The following is a 24914-nucleotide window of genomic DNA, read 5'->3' on the forward strand; positions in this document are numbered from 1 at the left end:
CCAGACACACTAATAATCAGGAAGAATCAGAAACCCAGGAGCAGCAAGTTCAAGGAGGAAATAAACAAGGGGTATTTAGCCTGGAAGGAAGAAGGCTTAGGGAGAACATGATGGCTGAGGTGAAGTATGAGAAGGACCATTACATGGGAGAGGAATCAGGTACCTGTGGGCTTCTCAAAGGCCAATGGGTAGGATTACAGGGATCTAGGATAAAACTCAGTGTCAGGAAGGATTGTCTAACCATTTATACCATCTGACAGTGGAACAGGGTGCTTGCCAAGAGAGTGATTTCCCTATCACTGCAAGTGTGCAAGCAGAAGCTGGCCATTACTTTTTGGGAAATGTTCTAGGAGAGATTCATGCACTGTTGTATGGTTGACTCTAAAGTCTCTTGTTACACAGGTTAGAGGAAGAATCCACCATCTTTTTAGCTCCAAAGACCAGATCTTCCCCAAATGGAGTTGGGCTGTCCAGGAAAACTGCATTTCAAAGGAGGCCTCAAACAAACATCTTTAAAAGGCTTTGGGGATGTTACCAAGGACAAAAATTTCAGAACAGAATTTTAATGATGGTCAGAAAAGAGGAGGACAGTGTGCCATTTAGGTCCCTTCTCCCAGCAGGGCCCTGTAATCACAGGACTGCTGAGGAGGACCATGGGAGGAGGGGCAAGGCACATCCTGGGAAGCAGGCCTAAGGCTCAGGCCAGGAGAAAAAGTTAAAGAGGAAGAAGAAAGGGACAGAATAATGGAAGAGGGAGGACAGATAGGGGTAAAATGAACAGTTTCCTTCATTGCCAAATGGATAGCTGCCTGGGCTTCCAGGGGTCTCCAAGGCGCCTCTTGCAGCTGGTTCTCAGGGGAGGGCACAGCTGAGAATGAGGAGGGTGAGGCTCTAATGCTGGATGTGCCCCAACTTGCTGAGTGACCTTGTAGGTATCGTATCACCTTTCTGCCTCCTCGCTAGGGTCAAACAGACATCCTGTTAGCCTACAAAGTGCTCTGGGCTTTACAGAATAAAATAGCTCCAGAAATTTCAGACATCGTCTGCATGTGCAAAGTGTTTCCACATTTTCACGGTTGGGGGAGAGAGGGTACTGGTGGGAGGAGGGTAGAAAGGAAGGTGAGAAGACATTGTGGCCAAGTCCCTTGGCTCCACCTCGCCGTCCTAGGGAGCCCAGGGGACCAGGAGCTGGCAAGTGGCATACGCCCACAGCCTCTCCACCAGCTGGGCGCCCAGGAACCGAGCGGACATGCTCAGGCTCTGCTGTCCCTTTCAGCAAATCCCTTGCCGCATCCAGGGACGGAAAGCGAGGCTCGCCCCTCCCCCACTAGATGGCACTGAAACGCCTCGTTCCCGATTTTCAAACTGCAGGGAGGATGAAAAAAGACAAAAAGAATATGGTGGAGGTGCGCTCTTCCTGGCTCGCAGGCCCCGTTGTGCAAAGCAGGGTGCCGGGTACTCTTTTTCCCCGGGGCAGCTCTTTCCCCGGCAGTGCGGGCCCCCGGTTTTGGAGTGCAGGTGCAAATGAGGGGCGAGCATTAGAGAGAAAAACCCAGTCTTTCAACCTGGGAGGGAGGCTCCCAGCCTTTGCGGCGCTGTCTCACGTGAGCCGGGCGGGTGGGGGGGGGGCGTTTCTGGGATGAAGTGGGGCTCGCTTGCCGCCCACTCGCTCAAGGTCTGGGGTCCTTCACTGCTTCCCAGAGCCCGCGCTGAGCCTAAATCCAGCCGCCACCCAGTTGAGGACAAATCCCGCGCCGGGGTTTCATTTAACCCCACCTCCCCTTCTCAAAGAGCGAGCCCCCGGGCGTTTTCAAAATATCTATTAAGCACCCCCCTACACACCCATTAACATTCTCTTCCTCTGGCCTTGAAAGGATCAATCAATTTCATTTTTCCTTTCCTGCCGGGGAGGGAGGGAGGCGGAGGCAGGTGGAGGTGGGTGTGTGTCGGGGTGTCTGGCGCTGGCGTGGGGCTAGACTGGGGTTGGCCGTGACAACCCCACCGACGCACTCGGCCCCAGGGGGAAACGCCTGTAGCTAGCGAGGTAGCGCCTGTGGCTTTCTGGGGGGAAAACAAAGATCAAATGTGATCCAAGATACCAGCGACCAAAACCGGGGGACGCAGGGAACTTCCTCAGCCCCTCCGGATGCCGACTCTGCAATAAGCAGCCTTTTAAAGAACTGTGGTCGATTTGAGGGAATTTTCCACCACTGAAAAGAGATAAATAGGAGATGGAGGCAACATCCCTAAATTTATAATAATGCGTGTAAACATGCTACATACCACATATATGTATATGTGCATAAATATGGATGTGGTTGGGCACATACCTATCTAGACACCATTGACTTGCCTGGTCAAAGACTAAGGCTTAGGCATTTTGTGCCTGGGAAATGGTGCAGTTTATCTTTAAGGATGCTAGAAAAATAAGAGATGAGGCTCACGTTGCACGGATGACATCACTAGCTTTTGGCTGCGCGCTCCGTGTTCTCGTCTGTGGGTTTTAGCCAAGGCTGCAGCGCCCGGCGCCCGGGCGAGCGAGCGAGCGCGGCAGCGGCTTCCTCCGGTGCTCGCAGCCGGGCGATGCGATTTCCCGAGCACCCCGGGCGCAGCTGGGGCTCTCGCTCCCCAGCACCCGCCCGGCCCGCGAGGCCCCGGAGCCGCCGCGGCTAGAGGAGGAGGCAGCGACCCAGCCTCCCTCCCCCACCCTCGCCCCATTCACCTCGTCGGCCACCGCGCGCCGGGAGCCTGATCGTGGGACGTTGAGACCGGGACGGGATTCTCTGCACGCTGCCGAGTGAGCCGGCGCCTCGGGTGGGCTGAGAAGAAAATGGTGCAGTCTGAGAGCGGCTGACTCCAGTTGGGCAGAGCAGACAGCTACAGTGCCGGGTTCGGGTGGCGGGAGAAGGGGGCGGATTGTTTTGAAGGGCCGGGGCCGCTGTTTTCCTCGGTGCCTGCAGCATTTTCTTTGCACCTGGGCAGCACGTTCCCGGGGCTACTTGGGAGCCAGATGAAGTGAGGCAGAGGCGTCGCGGGAGAGGCGGGTCTGGAACCTGTCGGGTGGATACTGAGGAAGAAGAGGGCGCTGGGGAGATCGGCATGACGCCCCGGGGGCTGGCTGTCCAGCTGGCGGTGAGCCCCAATCGCGCGACCTGTCCATGGTGTTGAAGGCACCGCGAGCCGAGTTCCGCGCGCCCCGCGCGGTGCGCCCTGCCGGGTGCACCCGCCTTTGCGCAGCCTGCCCCTCGCGCCCGCCAGCTGCCGCCCAGTCGTCCCCAGTCCCGGGCCAAGGCTCGTCCTGTAACGCCGTCCGAGTGACCGCGCCGTCGGCCCGAGGGGCCTCCTGAATGGCGAGGCCAGACACAGACGACCCGGGAGCCCGCGCGGAAAGGTCGGCCGCAAACGTGCGCCCACGGGGAGCCCGCCTCTGAGCACAGCGCGCTGGCCAGACAGAGCAAGGGACCTGCTGGTGACCAGAGGACGGAGATTTTAAAAAAGACCCGACTCAGAAAGGAAGAACATTTCTTCGCTTGCAGACCGGAAGGGGGAGAGTCGCTGAGTGGGAGACCCAGGCGGGACTCAGGGCAGCCGGCCCTGGCATCTGGAGGTTTCCTTCGCTGGCCGGCCGCATCGCGGGTGCTGGAGTTCATTCGGTCGTCGCGCAGCTCCTCGTGATAGCCCCCACCCCCTTACCCCAAGAAAAAGCCAGGCGAGGGGTCCCATCGCTACCCTGCACAAAGAAAGCCCGGCAGCCCCACTGCAGCCGAGGGCACTTGGTGTTTAGTTTCTGGCCCCAGGGCAGCGGCGCCCGAAGCCCAGCTGCGTGCGGACGCGGCCTGTTCGGGGCAGTCGCTTCCTGCCGGGCAGGGAGGGGGCGGGAGGCGGTCTTGTCCCGCTCGCTGCCGCCCGAGGCTGCACCTGCCCCGGAGGATGCCCAGGAGCCCGCCCGAGCCTCCCCGGATCAGAACTTTTTAGGTTGCCCGCCCCCATCCCCGCAGTCCCTGGGCCGCGCACCGGCAGGCGGGGGCGAGGGGGCGCCGCGGCGCGAGTCCCCCTCCGGTCCCCCTCCCCCCCTTGGCTCGGCCGCCCGCCCGCCGCTTTGTTCCGGGCGCGCGGAGGGAAGGCGAGGCTGCGGCGGATCATGCCCATGGTGTAGCCGCCAAGCGGAGGCATGGCTGCCGGAAGGTTACTGCTCTATACGGGCCTCTCGCTAGCGCTCTGCGCCCTCGGCATGCTGGCCGTGGCCATCTGCTCGGACCACTGGTACGAGACGGACGCCAGGAAGCACAGGGACAGGTGCAAGGCCTTCAACACCCGCCGGGTCGACCCCGGCTTCATTTACAACAACAACAACAACTTGCCGCTCCGGGCGAGCCGCTCGCGCCTGGACCGCTGGGAGGGCAAACTCCTCCGGGCCCGGAACCGCCGGCAGCTCTTCGCCATGAGCCCGGTTGACGAGTGCAGCCGGCAGTACAACTCCACCAACATGGGCCTCTGGAGGAAGTGCCACCGGCAGGGCTTCGACCCCGAGATCGCAGCCCTCATTCGGAAAGGTAAGCGCGAGGCGTGGCGCTGCGGAGAGCCCGGCGCCTCCTAGGCCCGGCCACCCTCTCCTCCCTTCGCGGGGCCACAGTCTCCCGGGCCTCCTACTTCCAGGAGGTCAGGTTAGCCAGGCCCTGCGGAGCCTCGGACTGGCCAGAACTTGCCCCCCAGTAGCTGGTAATGGAGGCGTACTTCTCTCCGGCCGGCCTCTGGTCTTGCGTTGGTCTGATGGGATTCCCGTGGAATATCGTGGGCCAGGGTTTTTAATTCAGGCTAATGCTTCATCAGTCTCTGAAAAGGGAGGGAATCTCTCATGTTGTGTTGTTCGCAGAGCAGTCCCCAAATTTGAGAATGATGTGTCAGGCAGACAGCCTCCTAGTTTTAATCTTTGTTTTAGATGTCGGACTGATTCAGCATCTCACCGAGAAGGCCTTATTCACCTTATTCACGCCACAAACGCTTGCTAAGTGCTAGACTGTGCTGAGCACGGTGCAGGCATTGGTCACATAAACATCAGTAAATCACAGCCCCTGTCCCGTTGCAGTGACAGTCTTGTTGACCAGGAGCATCCTACCACGATTCTTGATCTCTCCTTTTGGGGAGGTGGTTGACAAAAGTGACTTGTGTGCATCGAATTTTAACAGGGCCTAATAAATAAAAAGTAGTTCCTCAGGTAACACCAAAGTGGGCACTTCAGAGGAAAAAAAATTACCATGTTCTGAAGATTTATATCAAAAATACCTGAAGTATTCCAAAACAGAAAACGGACTTCATTTGCTAATGATGAAAATTTCTTGGGTACTCTAATGTTGATCCCACAATTTTTTAAAAGTCTGTTCATCTGATGCAGTTTGTAAATCTTGGATGATTTATACTTTGGGGGCCACCCTGTTCTGTTAATCCATTGAAATGTTGTTTGGATATATATTAATATTGCTCTGAAAAAGGGAATGCATTCCCTTCTATGGTAGTTGCATTCTGGAAGATGTGGTGTGACTTTCTGAGTCTTGTTCCCACCCCCCCCCACCATGTTTCATTGCCTTCAACTATTAAATGGTGATGCCAAGGTGAAAATGATGTTCTCTGCAAAGTCTCTGAGGCCCAGATGGAACAGTTCTTACTGTCCCTTAATATTATAATGCAGGTTTGCTCCTGTTGTAAAATATCATTTGTGAGAACTGATGTTCTTTGATTCAGAAAAATGTTGAAATTGATCAGAAAAAAATAGTTAATTTGAAAAAAAAAGTCAGTTGTTTAAGAATGACAAGCAGTGGGTATGGTCTAGGTGGCTAGTCAGATGTAGGTGAGGTGAAGTCCAGAAGGAGAATCCATCTTCATGTTTGTTTTGTAGCTTCTGTAGAATGACTAGGGATTTTAGCTGATTCGGTTATGAGTGTGTTAATACTACAAACATCACAACTGCTTAAGAGTTAGGCTCATATTAGAGCAGGGTGACCCATTTGGAGCTCTACAACTTTGTAAAGATGGGCAGGATGTTAGAGAATTCCAGAAGAGAGTAACTTGGTTTGGATTTAGAAGTAGGAAGGCAAGAAAAAACAATCTTTTTTAACAATGGGTAGACTGTAACAGCGTTCAGATTCTCAGTTTCATGAAGTGTTATATTGTTTGGTTGTGCTCCGCTTTCATTAAAATTGAAATGGTAGGAAGTTAGCTGAAACATGAGGAAGAATTCATGTTAATAACGACTGAAAAACAGTGGTAGGACTTGCTGAAGGACATTCTTGCATTTCCTTTCTTAAAGGTCTCTGGCAGCACGATGGATTGGGTATCCTTCTGTCTGGCATTGGTTCACTCCACTCAGAAAAAGGGGGATGGAATCCATGGCTCCCGGTGGTTCCATTGAGGGCTTTGATTCCATGTTGCTTTGCCTAGCAATCCGGCTAGAAAGGTTGACTTGGTCTGTGCACCAGAGAGATTCGTTACCATAGTGACATGTTCTTCCGGTGAAGCTGGAAACACAGTGACAGGGAAAGGGATAGGGGAAGAGGGTACAACATTTTGACTTTGTATCAACTGATTTTTAATTGCAACAGAAAATGGACACTGCACAGCAGGGGGATTGAATACACTGATACCCAGAGTTGGCAGAGCATTGTATTTCACTTGAACTAATGGAGATGCTGTTCCCCATCACCCAAAATACAGCAATCACTGTCAGCTGCAAACACCCGCTTACCAGGGCCGTTTCTGGCCATTTGACATTCTTGTTAGGTATTATTGAGATAGATGGCATGCCAGCCTTACAAATCTTGAGGAACTTAAGGTCACTATCTTCATTTTTAACCTCAAAACATAATCTGTGAAAGCTAGATCTTCTCTTTTCTAAGCAACAAGAGACACATTTTGGAAATAAGTGCATCTTATATTAGTAGAATTCACAAGCAATTCCAATAACATGGAACATAATTTCTAGACTTAATCAGCGTTCTTCCTAGATTGGCAGATTTTGGAAGGAAGTAAAAAAAAAATTGATATCCCTATATTTAAATTTAAGGCAGGCAACTTAAGGAAAGATACTTATCTCATAGTATTCGTTAGTAGCCTCAAAAGATATGTTAGTCCTTTGTCTTTTGGGGGAGCATCTTAGATTCAAATTCTGGGAGATATGTGTTGGGTGAGGGGAAAGGGAAACCAGAGAAAAGACTGTGTAAAATCTGTCAGTAATATGGGAAAACTAGAGATTTATCTAAATGATCATACAGCCCCATGTAACTCAATCATTTTTTAAATCAATGTTCATTACGTTAGAAAGTGCTGTTTGTGCATTTTAAAATAAAACAAAACCACATAATTAATAAGAAAACAAAAGTCAAATCTATATCTGATTTGAAGATGAAGTCCTTTGGATGCATGTTCTCTCTGAAATCCATTTCTTCAATGCCCACTGCCATGATTGTACCAATGAATATGCATTTCTGGTCACTGTATATTTATTTGTCTTATTGAACTGTAAGTTCCTGAAGGGCAGGAAAGAAAATCATTTGTAAAATACATTCACCAGATGCTTGGTCCTTGGGAAATATCTCATACAAATAAGGTTCACAGAATTGTATCCATCAAAAGCTTCTTCTAATTGTAGGAACACTTGTGTGGGAATCCAAATAAAGGATTAGTCAGAAAATTGTGATGAAAAAAAATGAACCAGGGTGGCTCCCAGGGCAGGTTAATATTGCAACAGATGCTACATAATTTAACAAGGAAGATTTTTTTGAGCAAAAAGTTTTGCTAAGGAATAAGGGAAACAATCCTTTTTTTGGGGATAGCATATGTCACTGAACAGACATGTATCACCCATGTCAGTATTTTTCACATTAGATAAGATTTTGATGATTTTCTTCTTGGAGGTAGGATTGGGTAGAGGGTGTAGCAAGGATAGATCACCCTTGAATTCCCATATGACTCTGTCCATAATCAAGTCCTCTTGTCTTCTTGATTTTCAACTGCGTCAGTGTCTCCCTAGTAAGTCACTGCAAGCACGGGGGGGACAGATCAATGACAGGATCAGTTTCTGAAATCCAAGAGACTTCCAGACCCTTAGGAGGAGCAGCTACAGGTCGGATTTTGTTCCAGGGAACATTTATATTCCTTGATTTGTACTGAAATGTTATATTGATATGGCTTAAAATAAATAGACCTGCAACTGAGACTCTCATAACTTTTTTATTATTTGAAAATAGGCCTTATAAGAGAATTCGATCTATATAATCAGGGAGTGGTTGTCAATACACTGAGGCTTATTTAACAAAACATTGCATGTATTCATATGCAGTGACTAATGTGCTCAGCAGATATTTACTGCACATATATTATGCGATGGGCACACACCACAAGAACGCAGCCATGAATAAGACCTGGTCCTTAAAACTCCCCCAGTCTGTTAGCATCACAGGGAATACATGACAACTACCGGGTGATGAGAGCAGCGGAAACAGATGCAGAGTAGCACAGATCAGGCAGTGATGGATTGTGTTGGCAGTAGGGTGAGGTAAGCCGGGAGGGAATTGGGGAAAGTTGCCCAGAGGAAGTGAAATCTGAACACAGTTTTCATGAAGTTGGGAGGTGGATGGCAAGGAAAGGGCAGTTCAGGCCAAGAGGGCAGCATCTGCCTAGCCGGGGAGGTGTGAGACAGCAGTCTGGCCTCGGGAGTGTTGACTGCTGGAGGCGGGAGAGGAGCAGAGCATGGAGCTGGAGAGTGAGGAAGAGCCAAGGCCAGGGGCTTGTCTACTCAGATCCCAGGTAGGGTAGCCACTAGCCACAAGTGGCTATTTAAATTTAAAATAACCAGTATTCAATGAAATTAAAAATTCATTTCCTTAGTCTGTTGGCCACATTGCAAATGTTCAAGAGCCACGCGTGGCTAGTGGCTGTCGTTTTGGATGGTGCAGATGAGAGAACATTCCTCCCGTCACGGAAAGCTCCATTGGACAGTGCTGCACGGAGCCTAGAGCCTCTAAAGAGAATAAGCACATACTTCGTTTCAGGTGAGGATAATTAAACATGATAACTTGAGCTTAAATTTAAGTATATTGTTCTACCCTTGAAGAAACTTTGCTACTTGAATGTTTTGGGCAGAAGGTGTGAGTTCATGGTCAGTTACACTAAATCTATATTTTATGCATTCTCCATCTTTGACTCACAGAATTCTCACATGCTTCTCTGTTCTTTCCCCTCCCTCTCTCAACTCCATTAAAAGAAACTGGCATTGTTGACTGGGCGGGGAGGATTAATGATAATTAATGGTAATTGCCAAATGCCAGGTACTCCTCTAAGAGTTTTACAGATATTGGTATTATTATTAATGTATTCTTCATTATAACACTCAAGGTGGGTGTTATTATTTTTTTCTTGCTATTCTGCAGTTAAGGAAACTGAGGTGCATAAATGTCAATGAACTTGCCAAGTCTCATGATCAGGAAGTGAAACTGCCAGGATTCGAATTCTGGCTCCAGGATTTTTTTTTTTTTTGCAGTTTTATACCTTTATTTGACAATCAGTGATTAGTTCTCATCCACATTAACTGTCTGTAGATTTTTGAAAGTGGTGACAGGTACATAGGTAACCAGTGTGTAGAGCTTGTTTGGTGAATCTTTATCCTCGTTACGTTTTCTGGACAACTGCACACGGATACGGTATGGAACATTCCTTATTCCTTTGGCCCAGACAGCTTTGTTGAGCCTGGTGTCAGTGCACACATCTGGAGTTCCCGTCTCCTTCATGGCAAATTTCCGGTTCTCTTTGAGTGCCCGAGGGGCATGCTTCTTGAAACCCACTCCATGGATGCACTTGTGAATGTTGATGTATATTCTCTGGTCACTACCTCATTGATGGCAGAATGGCCCTTTTTCTTCTTGCCACCCTTCTTCACGGGAGCCATTCTGCCGGGCCCTGGTTGGAAAGCTGGCTCCAGGTTTGATGACACCCACTGTATTCTCTTGTCACCATAGAGTCTGCTGGGGCAAGGGTGGGGTGGAGAAGAGGCCGGTGTCTTGATTCCTCAAACTGGAAAAGAAATAAGTTAATTTTAGAATCTCACCCAGGGGAGATCTGCTTGAGGACTGACTTCAGCTTAGCGCTGAGGAGGGAGATCATTTTAAAGTGGCTCACGCACCTTGCTTTGAGACCTGCTGACAGAAGCTCATACACACTTTGTTATATGATATCTGAGTATCTATTTTGTTCACTGTGGTAGATGCTGAGGTTAGAACCATGAAGGACATACTCATTTATTCCGCAAATATTAATTGAGAGCCTAGGGACTGGGCATCTTGGAGAAGCTTACATTCCAGGAGTGAGAGACAGATAATAAATAAATACATATGAAATAAAAATAAGGGGAGTCTGGCTGGCTCAGTCAGCAGAGCATGCAGCTCTTGATCCTGGGGTTGTGAGTTCAGCCCCACATTGGGCATAGAGCTTACTACAAAAAACAAAACAAAACAAAACAAAAACAAAACGGTACTACCTTAAAAGTAATGCTACTAAAAATAGTACTACTTTATGCCAATCGGAATAAAAATAATGTCTAATGAACTAATCAGTGTAGAACGTAATGTGAAGGAGTGAATGCCATGAAGTGTCTTTGCTCTTAGGAAGCACAAAGGGGAAGATGGACAAGTAAGCCCAAAATTAAATGGTTCCATTAGTCTTGGTTTTAAAATATAGGGAGGCTTGACCTGCTCACAGGCAAACACATACAAATACCCATGGTCTTGATATACAGTGTGTGTCCCCATGCATGCACGTTGTGTGTCTGCCCAAAGGTACAAGCAAATGCACTCAGTTGCACCCTCCTCCTTCATCACGCTGAAATACAACTAACCAGTGAGAGTTGACAGTTGGGAGCCCTGTGACTCAGTGGGCAAGTGCATGGGTGGGAAGAGAGAGAGGGTTGGTGTGATGTGTTTTGAGCACCTGCTGTGTGCCCAGTGCTCTGCTAGGTGCTGGGGGAAAGCAAAGAGGCATCACATGGTTCCTGTCCTGAGGGAACTTACACTCTAGCTCAATGACAAATTCACTGTCTTCTGTGGTTGGATCAGGCTCTTCCTCAGAGGATCACATTTGTGTCAGCTGGATCAGGAATCAACTGGTCGGGGAATTCGGGAAGGGGATGAGTTCTTTTTACTGAGTCAACAAAGTCAGGAGCCATATTTCTGTTCCAGGTTTGTTTATTTATTCTTTTACTGTAGGGTTGGTAAGGATCAATTACAGGATCAATTCTGTATATTCCACTTTGGGTTGTCAGTTAAAAATAATTTTTTCCCTCTCTGCTGTTAGTAGGTAATCCTAGGTCTTCCGGCAGAATCCTAAACACTCTCTTGGGCTAGTTTGACCCTGTGAACATCCAGGAATTGGGGGGTAAAGTCACAAATATGTATTCAGATGCAGATTCTTTTATAACTATGTACTCCAAAGAGTACACAGAGAGAGGAGGGAGTGCGTGACCTGGGGAATGAGCAGACAGAAAATTGATCTGAACATCTGGATTGGACATCTGCCGTTTTTGAGAAAATGCATACATTTCTTTCAAAGGATCTCATTTCCTCATAAGTAAAATAGTGAGTTTGGATTATATAAACTTCAGGCCCTTTGACATGCTAACATTTGACAAGAAAGTTAAATTTAGGTGATGGAGCATAAATAATAGGTAGATGGTTGAGAAAAGGTGAGCCGGGAGAGAAGAGAAAGCCGGGGAGGAAGGACAGAGAAAGGGACCATCCCAGGATGCTAGCATGCCAGAGGGAGAGGCGGGAAACAAAGCAGCTCATTTCCTACCCCCATCCAGTCATGTAACAAAACTTCCCCTCTTCTCTAATGATTTGAAATGCCAGATTGCTGATTGGAGTTAAAAATGTAAACACTTAGGGCTCCTGGGTGGCTCAGTTGGTTAAGCGACTGCTTTCGGCTCAGGTCATGATCCTGGAGTCCCTGGATCGAGTCCCGCATCGGGCTCCCTGCTCAGCGGGGAGTCTGCTTCTCCCTCTGACCCTCCCCCTCTCATGTGCTCTCTCTCTCTCACTCTCTCTCTCAAATAAATAAATAAAATCTTTAAAAAAATGTAAACACTTAGGGGTGCCTGGGTGGCGCAGTCAGTGAAGCCTCTGACTCTTTTGGCTCAGGTCCTGATCTCAGGGTGATGAGACTGATGGAGGTGGGGTGGGGTGAGGGGGGGTGGGGTGGTGTTCCCGGCTCCACCCTCAGCCAGGGGTCTGCTAGAGATTCTCTCTCCCTCTCCCTCCGCCCCTCCCCCACAACTCTGTCTCTGTCTCGCTGTCCCTCTCTCTGATAAACAAAAAAATCTTTAAAAAAAAAAAAAGTAAACATGTGATGGAGAAATGTTTTGATGGTTACGCAACAATGTGAATATACCTAATGCCACCAAACCGTGTGCTTAAAACTGGAGAAGATGATGAATTTTGTGTTCTGTATGTTTCACCACAATTTAAGTAGATTAATTAAAAGAAATCATAAAACTTAACAGAGAAAGGAACTGGATTACTGGTCGGTGTCTACATACTATACATACAGTACTTCATAACCATAGCTTCATTCATTCAGCACATTTATTGAGCACCTAAAGGTGCTAGGCACTAGCCCAGGTATTGCTTGGGATATAGATGTTAATAAAACAGACAAAATTCCTGCCGTCATAAGGCTTACATTTAAACAGTTTTGAGTATCATATCTTTTTTGGGTTTTTTTTGGCTTGTTTTTTAAAACAAAACTTTTTTTTTAAGATTTTATTTATTTATTTGACAGAGAGAGAGACAGCGAGAGAGAGAGAGAGAGAGAGAGAGAGAGAACGAGAGAACACCAGCAGGGGGGTGGGGGAGGGAGAAGCAGGCTTCCCGCAGAGCAGGGAGCCCGATGCGGGGCACGATCCCAGGACCCTGGGACCATGACGTGAGCCGAAGGCAGACACCCAACGACTGAGCCACCCAGGCACCCCTAAAACAAAACTTTTAAAGAGCACCAAGATATAAGACAAGTAAAAGTAATGGATACATCTCCTGGGTCATTTAAAAATCATTGTATAATGAAGAACACTGCCCTGTATTTATTCTAAAAATGGCTTTTGAGCTCCAACTATGTCAGGCACCTAACTTGGGGTGGCGGATTCTGAGTGAAATCCATAGTCCTGTCCTCAAAGAACAAACAAAAGGAGGAAGTGTGCAAGAAGACTAATACATACAATCCCCAAGGTAGGTTCTAGGAGAGATTTACATCCTTGGGGCCTGAGTGGCTCTCAAATTTTGGAGCAGTTAGGGGAGGCTTTGCACAAGAGGGGATGTTCTTAGAGTTGTTATTTGTGGATGGACAAGGTGAAGTCTTAGCCTTATTTAAAAATTACTAATCAATTCTGATGAGGTAAATCCTTGTCTAGTCTGCCTTCCAGCTACCCTTGTCCCCCAGGCCCTTCAGCCCGTCCCCCAAAGGGCGGCTACTGCTACCAGATTTTATAAATCCTCTCTGAGATCATTTATTCAGCAGTATTTAAAAATAACAGCAACTATAAATAGGAGTCAGGCAACGAACAGGTAATTCAAGCAGGAAAACAAGTTTATTTTTTTTATAAATTTGTATGCACAGAGACAAAGTTTAAAGGCCTTGTTCCAGGAGTCACCAGGAATCTTCTAAGGTGATGTTTATTCTGAGTGGAACCTGCTGTTGGCGTTCAAGGAAGTTTGACAGATTTGCTGTTTTATGGGAGACTGCACTATCTAAATTATTTCAATTGATTTTTTTTTTGGCGTCGAAGTATTTTGCCAAGAAAAGGCAATTTACTTTATATTAGGTCATCTTCATAAATTTATATCATTTCCTGCGTTTTAAAATGCACTGCTGTTCTGTATTCCGAACCTCACTCTATTGGACACATTATTTGCTTCAGAGCATCTCCCTTTCAATTTTGGCCTGAATTTCTCTTAATCTTTATAACAGCAATTCTGTTTAGGCAAACACAACTCCTATTCCCCAAGGCCCTGGAGTATTTCATAGCCCTGGATGGGTTGGGGTTGTTTTTATCTTAAGAAGGCTCTGCGCTCACATCCTGTTCTATGTCAGCTGACACGACACTGGAGTGCAGATGGATTCTATGTCAGGAGGCTGAAGACACGCATAACCTTGCACCCTGGCTATACTCATGTCCAAGGATGTTCATGGCGCCACCGCTTGTAATAGCGAAATAAATAAGCAAAATGGAAAATCTGAAGTGTCCATGAATAGGAAAGTGGATAATGAGGTATGGTCTGTATTCATACAATGGAAACTATCACCCTATATTTAAAATAAATATACTACATCTACGTATTTCCAAATGGGTAAACATAAAATTTGAGTGAAAAAAGCAGGATACAGAATGAAATGAGGAGAATGTTGCCGTTTATATGAAGTTAAAAAAGTAGATCAAATAACATTAGATATTGTTTATGGAAACATTATTTGCATGGTATTTATAAAAGTATGCACTGGGACCAATAAACCCAAAATGAAGGATGATGTTTGCCTTTCTCAAGACAGAGAAACAAATGGGATTGGGAAGTTGCTTTAAAATCATCTCTATTTCATTTCTTAAAAAACAAAAAAAATCTGAGGCAAATGGGGGCATACATCTGCATGCACACTCAGGCTATTTGGAAAGTTTTTATGATCCTGACAAAAAAGTTAAAATTTTATTCAGACTGTGTTGTTCAGTGTACAGGAGGCAGGTTCTTTAAGGACAATTCTTGGAAAACTTTGTTTTTGAGGTGATCTGTGAGTGACTTTCATAAGTGGTAGCAAGTAGCCTTTAGAGGAGAATCAACAGTTTCCTAATCAACGATTCCTAATCAACAGTTTCGCTGAAAGTAGCTCATGGGAAGGGCTTAAAACAAATGAAATTGCTTTATTCACTCTTGATGTAGTGTAAGAAGAGGAGATTGAGACTTTAAAATGATGTGTTTCTGAGATAGAGTAAGGTACAAGTCACGCCCCTCTTTGTCAATTTCCTGAAGCTTGTGGAGAAAAACAAAGAATTTCAAGGGTCATAAAGGTAAACTAAAACCAATCCCGGAATTATCAGACGCTGAACTTTGAATAGATAAGACAGGAGACCTCCTGTGGGATCAACCAGGGCACCAACATCTGGGAAGGCATTTGAACCCACAGGGAGGAACTCAGTGTGAACCAGGGAAGGAAAAGCTGAGAATTAATAATAAGGGACCAGAGTTTATTTCTTCAGAAGTTTTCTTATCCCTTTTTCAAACTGAGTAGGGCATGTTAGTTGGTAAAACTTGAAGTCGTTTTATTATTGAGGATTATGGTTTGGATTCTTCATTCTTAAGAGTATAAGGGCGACATTAGCCAAGGGCACCTCTGTTAGGATAGTGTTTCCACTCCGTTTATACAAACTACAGCTGGAACAGAAAAGGCCCATCAGAACTATAGCAGGGGTTCCATTTTCAGCTGATAATGCTTTAAAACACCAAAGCTGGGTCCGGAGTTACTAGGGAATCATGGGTGTCCCACGGGATTTCAGGGGTGTTTCCGTAACCACAGGGCTGACCAGTGCGCACATGCAGCTCTGGGCAGGTCTGCTTCGGAAGGTCCCAGGTGATGATGAGCCGCTGTGTTCCTCGTGCTCTGCGGGGAGCTGGGCAGAGCTGGAGCTGTCTGTCCTTCCAGAGGTGAATGACCTCCCCGCTCTGGGAAGAGCTGGTCTCTGCCCCTCCAACCTCTCCCTGTCTCTCCCTCCTCCCTAAATGTGTTAGCACAAAGGAAACAGGAGGTAGTCGTGCTCAGGTGTGGCCTGGCTTGCTTCTCTTCCTCACCTCTTCTTCAGTGCACTTCTAGGTCCCCGACTCTAGGTTTCCTCCCCCTTCCCTGGGCCTGGGGCTGCTCCTTTTCCAACACTGGGCCTCCTCTGGCTTTGGAGGCATATTCGCTCCTGGACCCACTTCTACCCTTGTTCTTTTTTTTTTTTTTTAAGTTTATTTATTTATTTGGTAATCTCTACACCCAGCGTGGGGCTTGAACTCACCGCCCAGAGATCAAGAGTTACACGTTCTACCGACCGAGCCCGCCAGGCGCCCCACTTCCTCTGCTCTTCCCTTCACTTCGCTGGCTCTTCTTTCTCAGCCTGGTGGGGTTCTCCAGTGTTCCATTCTCCTTGAGCATTCTCTTTCATGCCTGCGGCCCTTTTCACCCCTCGAAGCTCATGACTTGTTGCCCTGGGAATTGCTCACTTAGACCTAATACCCAAACAGCTCGCCTGTAGGATATCTCACTTGGATATTCCGTGGGTCCACAAGAACCTGTTTTCTCTTCCCGCGCTCTGGAATCCTTTCTCCCTTCCTTTTCCTCCATCTTGGAGGAATGACATCCCTGCGTCTCTCGTTGCCCAGCCCAGAAACTTAAGGATCATCCTTAGGGGCTCTCTTCTCTCCTGCCCTAGCCATCCAAGCAGTGAATAAGTTGGTTCCCCTCCTGACACATCCCTCCCCCCCTCCATCCTGTTCCAGCATTGCCTCTGCAGGTTGGTCCCCAGCACCTGTGCTTGTGTGGCGCCCTCTGGTTTCCTGTTTTCTAGCTCATCTGTCCTCACTGCTTTCTATTCAAAGTGATTTTTCTTAAACGGAAATCGAATCATGTTACCACTTTGCTTAACATCGTTCAGTGGCTTCCCACGACCTATCAGTCGGGATAAGATCTGTAATCTTCACCTTGGCCAGTGGGCCCCTCCACGTCTGGCAACATGCCTCCCCACCCCCCCACCTGTGCATCTCATGCTTTTGCTTGGCTCCATACCAGCATGCTCTCCTCCAGCCCTGATGACGGACTCCCGGGCCCCCAAACAGATTAAGCTATTTTATGCCTCGGGAACTTTTGCTTATGAAACTTCTTCCTTTGCCTGGAAGTCCCTGTCCCTCCCTGCTGGCCCCCACCCCTGAGTCGGCCTGGTCAACACATGCTTACCCTTTAGCAATCAGCTTAAGGCCCCTCCTCCTCTTGCTTGGGGTTCTCACCCGGGCTCCCGTGTAGGATTGCCTTCCTCCTCCTAGGCCTCTGTCACACACCAAACACTTGCTTCCTACCACCAGTGACATTTTATTTCCCCATATGCTTTCCTCCTTTTTGAGACTCTTTTTGCACTATTTCATATTCATCTTTTCATCCGCAGCATTTTGCATAATGCATGGGCCATAATAGGTATTTAATACATACTTGTTGAATGAATGAAGGTTTATCTCCGTTAATGCAGTCGATCTGGAAATCTTATTTAACAAAGAGCCGTAATTTCACTGGACCAGGGAGACTCACCATTAAAAGGAAGCCTGCTGTGAATTGTTCTGTAAAGCATATGATAAACTTCAATTTATTTCCTTTGTTAAGGTTTGTATTTTCTTAAAGCACCCATATTTCTGACTCACAAGAGGAGAATTTCAAGTGGGGACTATTCCTTGTTTCCTGGATTTGACCTCTTCATTGTGATCCTGCCCACTTTTTCTCCACTTCATGCCTTCCCTAGGCTGGTCCTCCTTCCCCAAACATGGTAAGAAAAGAGAAGACTACCTCCATTTCTTGTTCCTGTCATGGATGGAAGGATTTCCAAATTTACCTCTGGGTCTGGCATATGTGGCCATTCCCTCAGGATATTTTTCCTGGTTTTTCAATGTTTATCATCAGGAGTATCTTCAGGCCAGCCTCCCTCTTAACCATCTGTTGAGGGCAGCTTCCTCAAATCTCTGATAGTGATTTTGGTCAAATAATGACTGGAAAACAGACTGTGCCTTCTGTAACTGCCTCCTCTCTGGTTCCTACCTCAGTTTGCTTTTCATGACTTTCAACAGGAGTGGGTCTGTGATGCTTGGAAAACATGGTAAGTATCTGTCTCCAACTCTCCGGTGTGCCTGTCACCATCGTTGTTGGTGAGCAACATTGCTCATGGAAAACATCCATGTCCTACAGGGGTATTTGGGGGCAGAAGGATGAGGTGGCCAACCAACCCATCTTTGCTTATGAAGACCACAGAGTCCTTGGTCAATAACGGATGGGACAACTGTTTACTTCTCAGTGGATTCTTTTCTAAAATGACCGTGACTGCTGTTCTGGCTGGGTCATCTCATGGTGGAAGGTGTTAAGGACTTCTCCTTTAGCCATGTACTCTGGTAAGGGCTGAGCTCATTGCCGAGTCATTCAGCTAAGTAGAGTGATTCTTTCGCATTCAGCAGATAAATATAGATACAGCCACATTGCTTGGCTCTCTAAACTAGGTTAAATAAATGATTCATGTCAAGGAAAGATTTTCTATGACTACTCTAATTTCTGGATTTATATTAGTTAAATCTGTACGGGGTTTGAGCTAGAAAACTGATTGCCAGCACTTTCTGCCCAAGTTGTATAAAGTGCTCAGATAAAAAATTTAGATTGTACTTTCAGCATTAACCATTGGGTAGGTTCCAGGTTCCAATGAAACTGGCATTTTGAAGAGCTGGATTAATTGTAAGAAATAATTATAAAAAGTATTGATGAGCTATATACTATTGCAAGTCTCATAAAATGGTGGGTAACCCTTACCCTAGAAAACTGTCTTTTGCTGTCAATGTTTATTTTAAAAGCTATAGGAACTCAGAGGTTTATTTCAAACTGGAAGGTGGCATTTCATCTCTTTGGGTCAGCAGAGTTGTTAACATTTCAAAGAAGGACTTTTATGTTCCTATGCCGGCAGCATGCCTGTATCAGCTTTTATTACACATATCCGTAGTGGTGTGGTGGCTGGCTGGGCGCTTGTAGATCAATAAGCTGCTAAAAAGGGAGATGCATCAGAGACCATAATGGCTTCTTCACAGAAGACAGATCGTCTCCAGGTTGTGAAGTGCATTTAGGAACAACAACAATGATATCCCCGTATTGAGATCCATATTATTTAGAAGAAAGAAATGGGCTCTCTCAAGGTGATGAGTCCTATAATAAAGACTTTAGCATGCTAAACGTACGTTCCGGGAGGTTTGTGTCCACTGTTATAGCTGCATTGAAAACAAACTCGGTTGTTTTAATGGAAGAATTCCCAGATGGAGAAATACAGAATCAATTTCCTTGGCCTCAAATACTACTGGATTGTGGTTGTTCTTGGTTATCTTATTAATTAAAAAAAAATCTTCTTGTAATCTGAACACTGATTTTTAAGACACTTGGGTGGGCCTGGGTACAACATCAGTGAGGAGTTCAGAAAGGAAGAGGCCCTAAACACAACATGATGTGGGTGGGCTTGGAGGGGGTAGAAAGGTACACAAGGCAGCACAAAGCTCCTTACTAAGGTTCTTGACTTGCGGACGCATAGAGCTGAGTATACTTGTGTCCTGGTGACTTCCTAAGGATGTGGTATCAGAGAGGATGGTGACATTTTCCAGTGGAGTAACAATTTTCACTCTGTGCTTCTCCTTCATGATGCAGGAGTACATTACATGAATTATATATCATTTATCCAACAAATATTTGGTGATACTTACACGTCAGGATTTGTACTGGGGGCTTAGAGTATGGTAGTGCACCAAATATACAAACTCCCTGCCCACATGGAGTTTATATTTCGGTGAGATACTTAAAAAGTAAATAAGTAAAATATGTAATTTATTAGACAGTGATTAGTGCTAAGGAGAAAAAAACCAAAGCGTGGAAAGGGATAGGAAATGTGAGGAGGCGGGGTTGAAATTGTAGATGGCATGGCCAGGGAGGCCCTGGCTGAGAAGGTGGCTTTTGAGTAAAGAGGGGATGTACTTGAGGGAACGAGCTCTGGGGGTATTTGGAGGACAAAGACTTCAGAAAGAGGGAGTAGTAAGGGCAGTGGCCCTGATGTTGGAGACATAATAAGGATGGCAGAATGGCTGGGGGTGGGAGCAAAAAGGGAGCTTGTAGTAGGATATGATGTCAGAGAAGTAAAGAGCCACCTCACGTGGAGTTTGAAAGTCACAGGAAGGAGTGAGATGGGAAGTCATTGTAGGTTCTGTGAAGAGGAGTGGCATGACCAGATTTATGGTTTCAAGGATCACTTGGGTTGCTGAGCTAATGACAGATGACAGTGGGGCTCGTATAGAAACAGGGGGAGCAGCCAACAGAGATGGCGGCTGGAACTAGAGCGATGGGAGAAGACACTGGATATATTTTGAATGGCAAACTACCAAGATGGGCTGATGGCTTAGATACAGGATGGAGGGAAAAAGGGAGAAGTCCGAGATGGCACCAAGGGTTTTCACCTGAGGAGCTGCTGGAGCTTGTTGTCATTAATGTCCACAATAGCCAAACTGTGGAAAGAGCCTAGTCGTCCATCAACAGATGAATGGATAAAGAAGCTGTGGTATATACACAATGGAATATGACTCAGCCATCGAAAAGAATGAGATCTTGCTATTTGCAACGACGTGGATGGAACTAGAGGGTGTTATGCTGAGCGGAATAAGTCAGTCAGAGAAAGACAAATACCATATGATTTCACTCCTATGTGGAATTTAAGAAACATACAGATGGACATAGGGGAAGGGAGGGAAAAGTAAAATAAGACAAAAACAGAGGGAGACAAACCGTAAGAGACTCTTAACTCTAGGAAACAAACTGAGGGTTGCTGGAGGATAGGTGGGTGGGGGGATGGGGTACCTGGGTGATGGGCATTGAGGGGGGCACTTGAAGTAATGAGCACTGGGTGTTGTGTGCAACTGATGAATCATTAAAATCTACCTCTGAAACTAATAATACGGTATATGTTAATAAAAAATATGGAATGGATAGGACTGTAGGAGGATCTTGATTTGGGGATCCACTATTTTGGGTATGATAACCTTTGAGACGCCTTTCAAATGCTCAAGTGGAGATGTCAACAGTTAGTTGGAAATAGTGGCCTGGGTTCAGGGAAGAAGTCTCACTTGGGATGGAAATTTGGGAGTCATCAGCTTCTAGTATTTAAATTCACGAGAGCGAATGAGATCACCTAGAGAGTGACTGCAAGTACAGAAGAGAGAGGTCCAAAGATTAAGTCCTGGGGCACACTGACTTTACAGAGCTCAGGTAGATGAGGAGGCTCCGCAAAAGTACGGAGAAGAAATAGCTAAGGGTGGTGAGAGGAAAAATTAGGAAAGTGTGGTGTCCTGGAAGCTAAGGAAATCCAGTGTGTTAAGGGAGAAAAGTGATCATTTGTGTGCAAGGCTGCCAGGGGGTCATGTAGGATGAGGTTGAGACTTGAACTTTGAACTCCACAATGTGGAGATTTTCGACTTCAGTGGTGGGTACAAGAGTGAATGGGACCAGGGGAGGAATAGGAAACGAGTTTTGATAACTCTTTAAAGGACTTTTGGTGTAAAAGTAAGGAGAGAAATATGGTAGTTGGACTGAGAAAGTTACAGTAAGAGAGACTTAAAACTTTCTTTAAGATTTATTTATTTTAGAGAGAGAGAGAGCACGAGCAGGAGGGGCAGAGGGAGAAGGAGAGAGAATCTCAAGGAGACGTCCTGCTGAGCACGGAGCCCGACATACGGCCCTGAGATCATGACCTGAGCCGAAACCAAGAGTCAGTCGCTTAACTGACTGAGCCACCCAGGCGCCCCTCTTTTTTTTTTTTTTTTTTTTTAAATTAGAGAAGTAATAGCATGATTGTAGGCTGATGGGAATGACCTAGGAGACAGGGACAAAACTGATGGTACCGAGAAAAGAGAGGGAGGAATTGCTGGAGTTACTGCTAGAGAAGGTTGAGGCAGAAAGGAAGGTAGAGGAAAGGGTGAAAAGAGAGGGTTGTGGCCCAGGAAGAAACACATGTTTTAGATGAGCCAGGACACAGAAATCCAAGACTATTTTTTTTCTTTCTTTATTGTGTGTGGGGGCATTATTTAGTTTTTTTATGTAAGGAAAAAATAACAGGGTTTTTTAAAGGCCAACTTCCTAAGTCTATCACCCGAATGTGGAAGCCAGGCAAGAAAAGATTTTTTTTTAAATTTTTATTTACTTGTTTATTTTTTGCATTTCTTTCTTTCTTTCTTTTTTTTTTTTTTTTTAAGGTTTTTATTTAAATTCCAGTTAGCTGGGACGCCTGGGTGGCTCAGTTGTTAAGTGTCTGCCTTCGGCTTGGGTCATGATCCCAGGGTCCTGGGATCGAGCCCCGCATCGGGCTCCCTGCTCAGCGGGAAGCCTGTTTCTCCCTCTCCCTCTGTCTGCTGCTCTACATTTTTGTGCTTGCTTTCTCTCTGCCGAATAAATAAAGTCTTTAAAAAATGAAATCCAGTTAGTTAACATACAGTGTAATATTATTTTCAGGTGCGGGACTATTTTTCTTTTTCTTTTTTTTTAATTTTCTTTTTATTTTTAAGTAATCTCTACACCCAATGTGCGGCTTGAACTCGCAACCCCAAGATCAAGAGTCGTGTGCTCTACTGACTGAGCCAGCCAGGTGCCCCCAGGATTATTTTTCTTGGTGCAGGTTATCAATCATCTTGCTCCCTCTACAAGCTTGTGGGATAATTTGAGCTGAGATCTTTAAGCTTCTTGAAAGAGAGTTTCTGTAGCACATCAGCATCTTATTGTCATTGAGCATTTAATGGGAGTTTCTCAGAAGAAAGCAGGATTGGAGAGTGAGGTCCATTCTGATTATGCGTGTTGGCTTTGCTTTCTGCTTTATAAAGAGGAACTGGTCAGAATAGCCTAACTCTTCTCGGCACCAGATGTCTGGTGATTAATTGGACATTCTGAGACATTTTGCCCTCAGGTGTTAGAGGGAATGTGATATGTTATCTCTTGAAGTATGGTGCTCTGAAAAGTTTTAAAAGATTTCATTGTTTAAAGAGAGGACAGCTCATCCTTAAACCTCTCTTACTAGGTGCTGTAGGACCGTTTAGCCAATGGGTTCTGCAGTTTTCCATTTAATAGCATCACTCTAATGAGAATTTTAGGGTGCTTTGGCTCTGATGACATTCAGGTCATTTTTGAGATAAAGCTGCTTTATTTTCAGGCTGAATAGCCACATTCTTGCCTTGTCATCCTAAAAATGCTGCACTGTGTCTGCATTTCAAAGCCACTGATTAAGTGACTGAAAACCTATGGTGGTGCAGAATTAGTCTTTGTCCATTATATTGTAAGTTTCTCTGGAAAACAAAGTCCACGAATTTCTGGTAACCTCTCAGCAACAAATATTTTCTGTGATTGGTGTAGGAATTAAAGTCACAAAATCTTCCTTACTTGGTGAAGAAAAGAGTCTGGATATTGTTCAAAAATTCTGAGCCATGTTGATAGGCAGTCATTTGTCTGCATGGTTTTTGAGAAGGGGTGAAGGTCATTAGCATTTTTTATTTCTTCCCTGGAGAGTTTAAAGACTCAAAATTCTAAGAAAAACTGTAAGTTCTAGAGACAAAGGATAACAGGTGCAAGTTAGTGGAGCAGGTGGTAATATAATTTCACCTTTGCCTCCTACTCAGAAATAGAGGGAAACTCGATCCCAGTTTGGAAACCATGCGAGAAATAGCATTCATTGCTACCTATAATTGTACCTAACTTTTGACTTTTTTTCTTACCCTTCTGGTTTGTGATTCCATCTGTAAGCACGTAGGTTCTGAATTTCATAAAATGTCTTTCAAGGTGCACGTCATGACCATTTTTATTTTCTCAAGTGCTTGGAAATTTTTTAGCTTGTGATTTTTCCCTGTTGGGTTATTGGCACTTTTCCCCACAACTGTTGCAGTAATAAGCTTATTCTGTAGGTTGCTTTCCTGCCTAATCTTCTCTCACCTACTTGCTCTCTCTCTTTCAGTAGCTGCTTATTCTCTCAATCACATCCTTTTATCAATACTTTTTTTTTTTCACCAATCAAACCCCGAGCCACCTCCCTAATATGTGGAGCATACAGAGCAGGTATGATTATTCCCATTTTACATGAGAGGTGCCTGAGACTCAAAAAGGTTTATCATCGGTTGCCTGATTAGTGAATAGTGGAACTATACTGGGACCATTGCCTTTTTCCGTGTTCTTTCCACCCCCACACTCCCAGGTGCTGCCACATAGTGCTGGGTTGTATTAGAGATGTGCCTGTGTATTTTCCTGTTTTGTCCTCCTACCTCTCCTTTATCACTGCATCTGTCGGAATGACCAGAAGGGTGAAGGGAAGTGCAAGTGCTGATGATGGCTGTGGACAACCAAGCCATATCTCTCCAATGGCGTTGGCAGCCTCTGATGGAAAGAAACTCAGAACTACATCCCATACAACATCATTAACCTCTTGGCCAGATTCATGTTTTGAGTGCTTATAATTGGCTTTCCCCCAGACTTGAGGGGAAAATAGTTTGATAGAATAGTATTCCACTTTAAATATTTTGTTATACTATGCTTTAAATTTTACTTTAGGTCAAATGATTGCCCATTGACCAAAGAGTGGCTGTCTGTTTACCCACTTCTCTCTCTTTCCTCGTGGGTGCCCAACCAGACTATTTCCCCCAGCATTCTCTGCAGTTAGGTGTGTTCGTATGACTGAGTTATAACCAGTGATATGTGGATATAAGTAATATATTCCACTTTCATGTCTGTCCCATAAAATCCTCCTGTGTGATCCCCTATTTTCTCTCTTCTTTCTTCTGTTTGGATGCCTACAATCTGGGTGACATTGGAAGCCAAGAATTGAAGATGGCAAAACTTTGGGAAGTCTGAGCTCCTGAATGACAGGAAATGGTTGTCTCCCCTGTCTTGCTGGCTGATTGGACTTAGGGAGCAAGAAATAAATTTCTTAGTTAAGCCACTGAGATTTTAGAGTTTATCTGGTAAAGTAGTTAGTATTTCATTATTTACTCATGTGTGTAATAATTTAATGCATCTCTTTTCAACTCTTATATGAAAACCTGTATTACAACTAT

General features: G+C 45.7%; 1 protein-coding gene and 1 pseudogene across 1 annotated transcript in view; one reads left to right on the forward strand and one right to left on the reverse strand.

Moving 5' to 3' along the window:
- Nucleotides 1-2907: 2907 nt before the first annotated feature.
- The window catches only part of TMEM178B (transmembrane protein 178B), a 336563-nt gene continuing 314556 nt past the window's right edge, over nt 2908-24914 (forward strand). The window contains exon 1 of the mRNA XM_025854845.2: nt 2908-4553. Within this exon, the coding sequence (XP_025710630.1) occupies nt 4172-4553 (382 nt within the window). The 5' untranslated portion in view covers nt 2908-4171. The remainder of the gene's footprint in view (nt 4554-24914) is intronic.
- Nucleotides 9528-9937, reverse strand: LOC112810963 (large ribosomal subunit protein eL31-like; annotated as a pseudogene).

Source organism: Callorhinus ursinus, unplaced genomic scaffold (assembly GCF_003265705.2).
Source record: "Callorhinus ursinus isolate GAN/ISIS: 27379988/994484 unplaced genomic scaffold, GSC_fseal_2.0 scaffold12, whole genome shotgun sequence".
NCBI classification, from domain to species: Eukaryota; Metazoa; Chordata; class Mammalia; order Carnivora; family Otariidae; genus Callorhinus; species Callorhinus ursinus.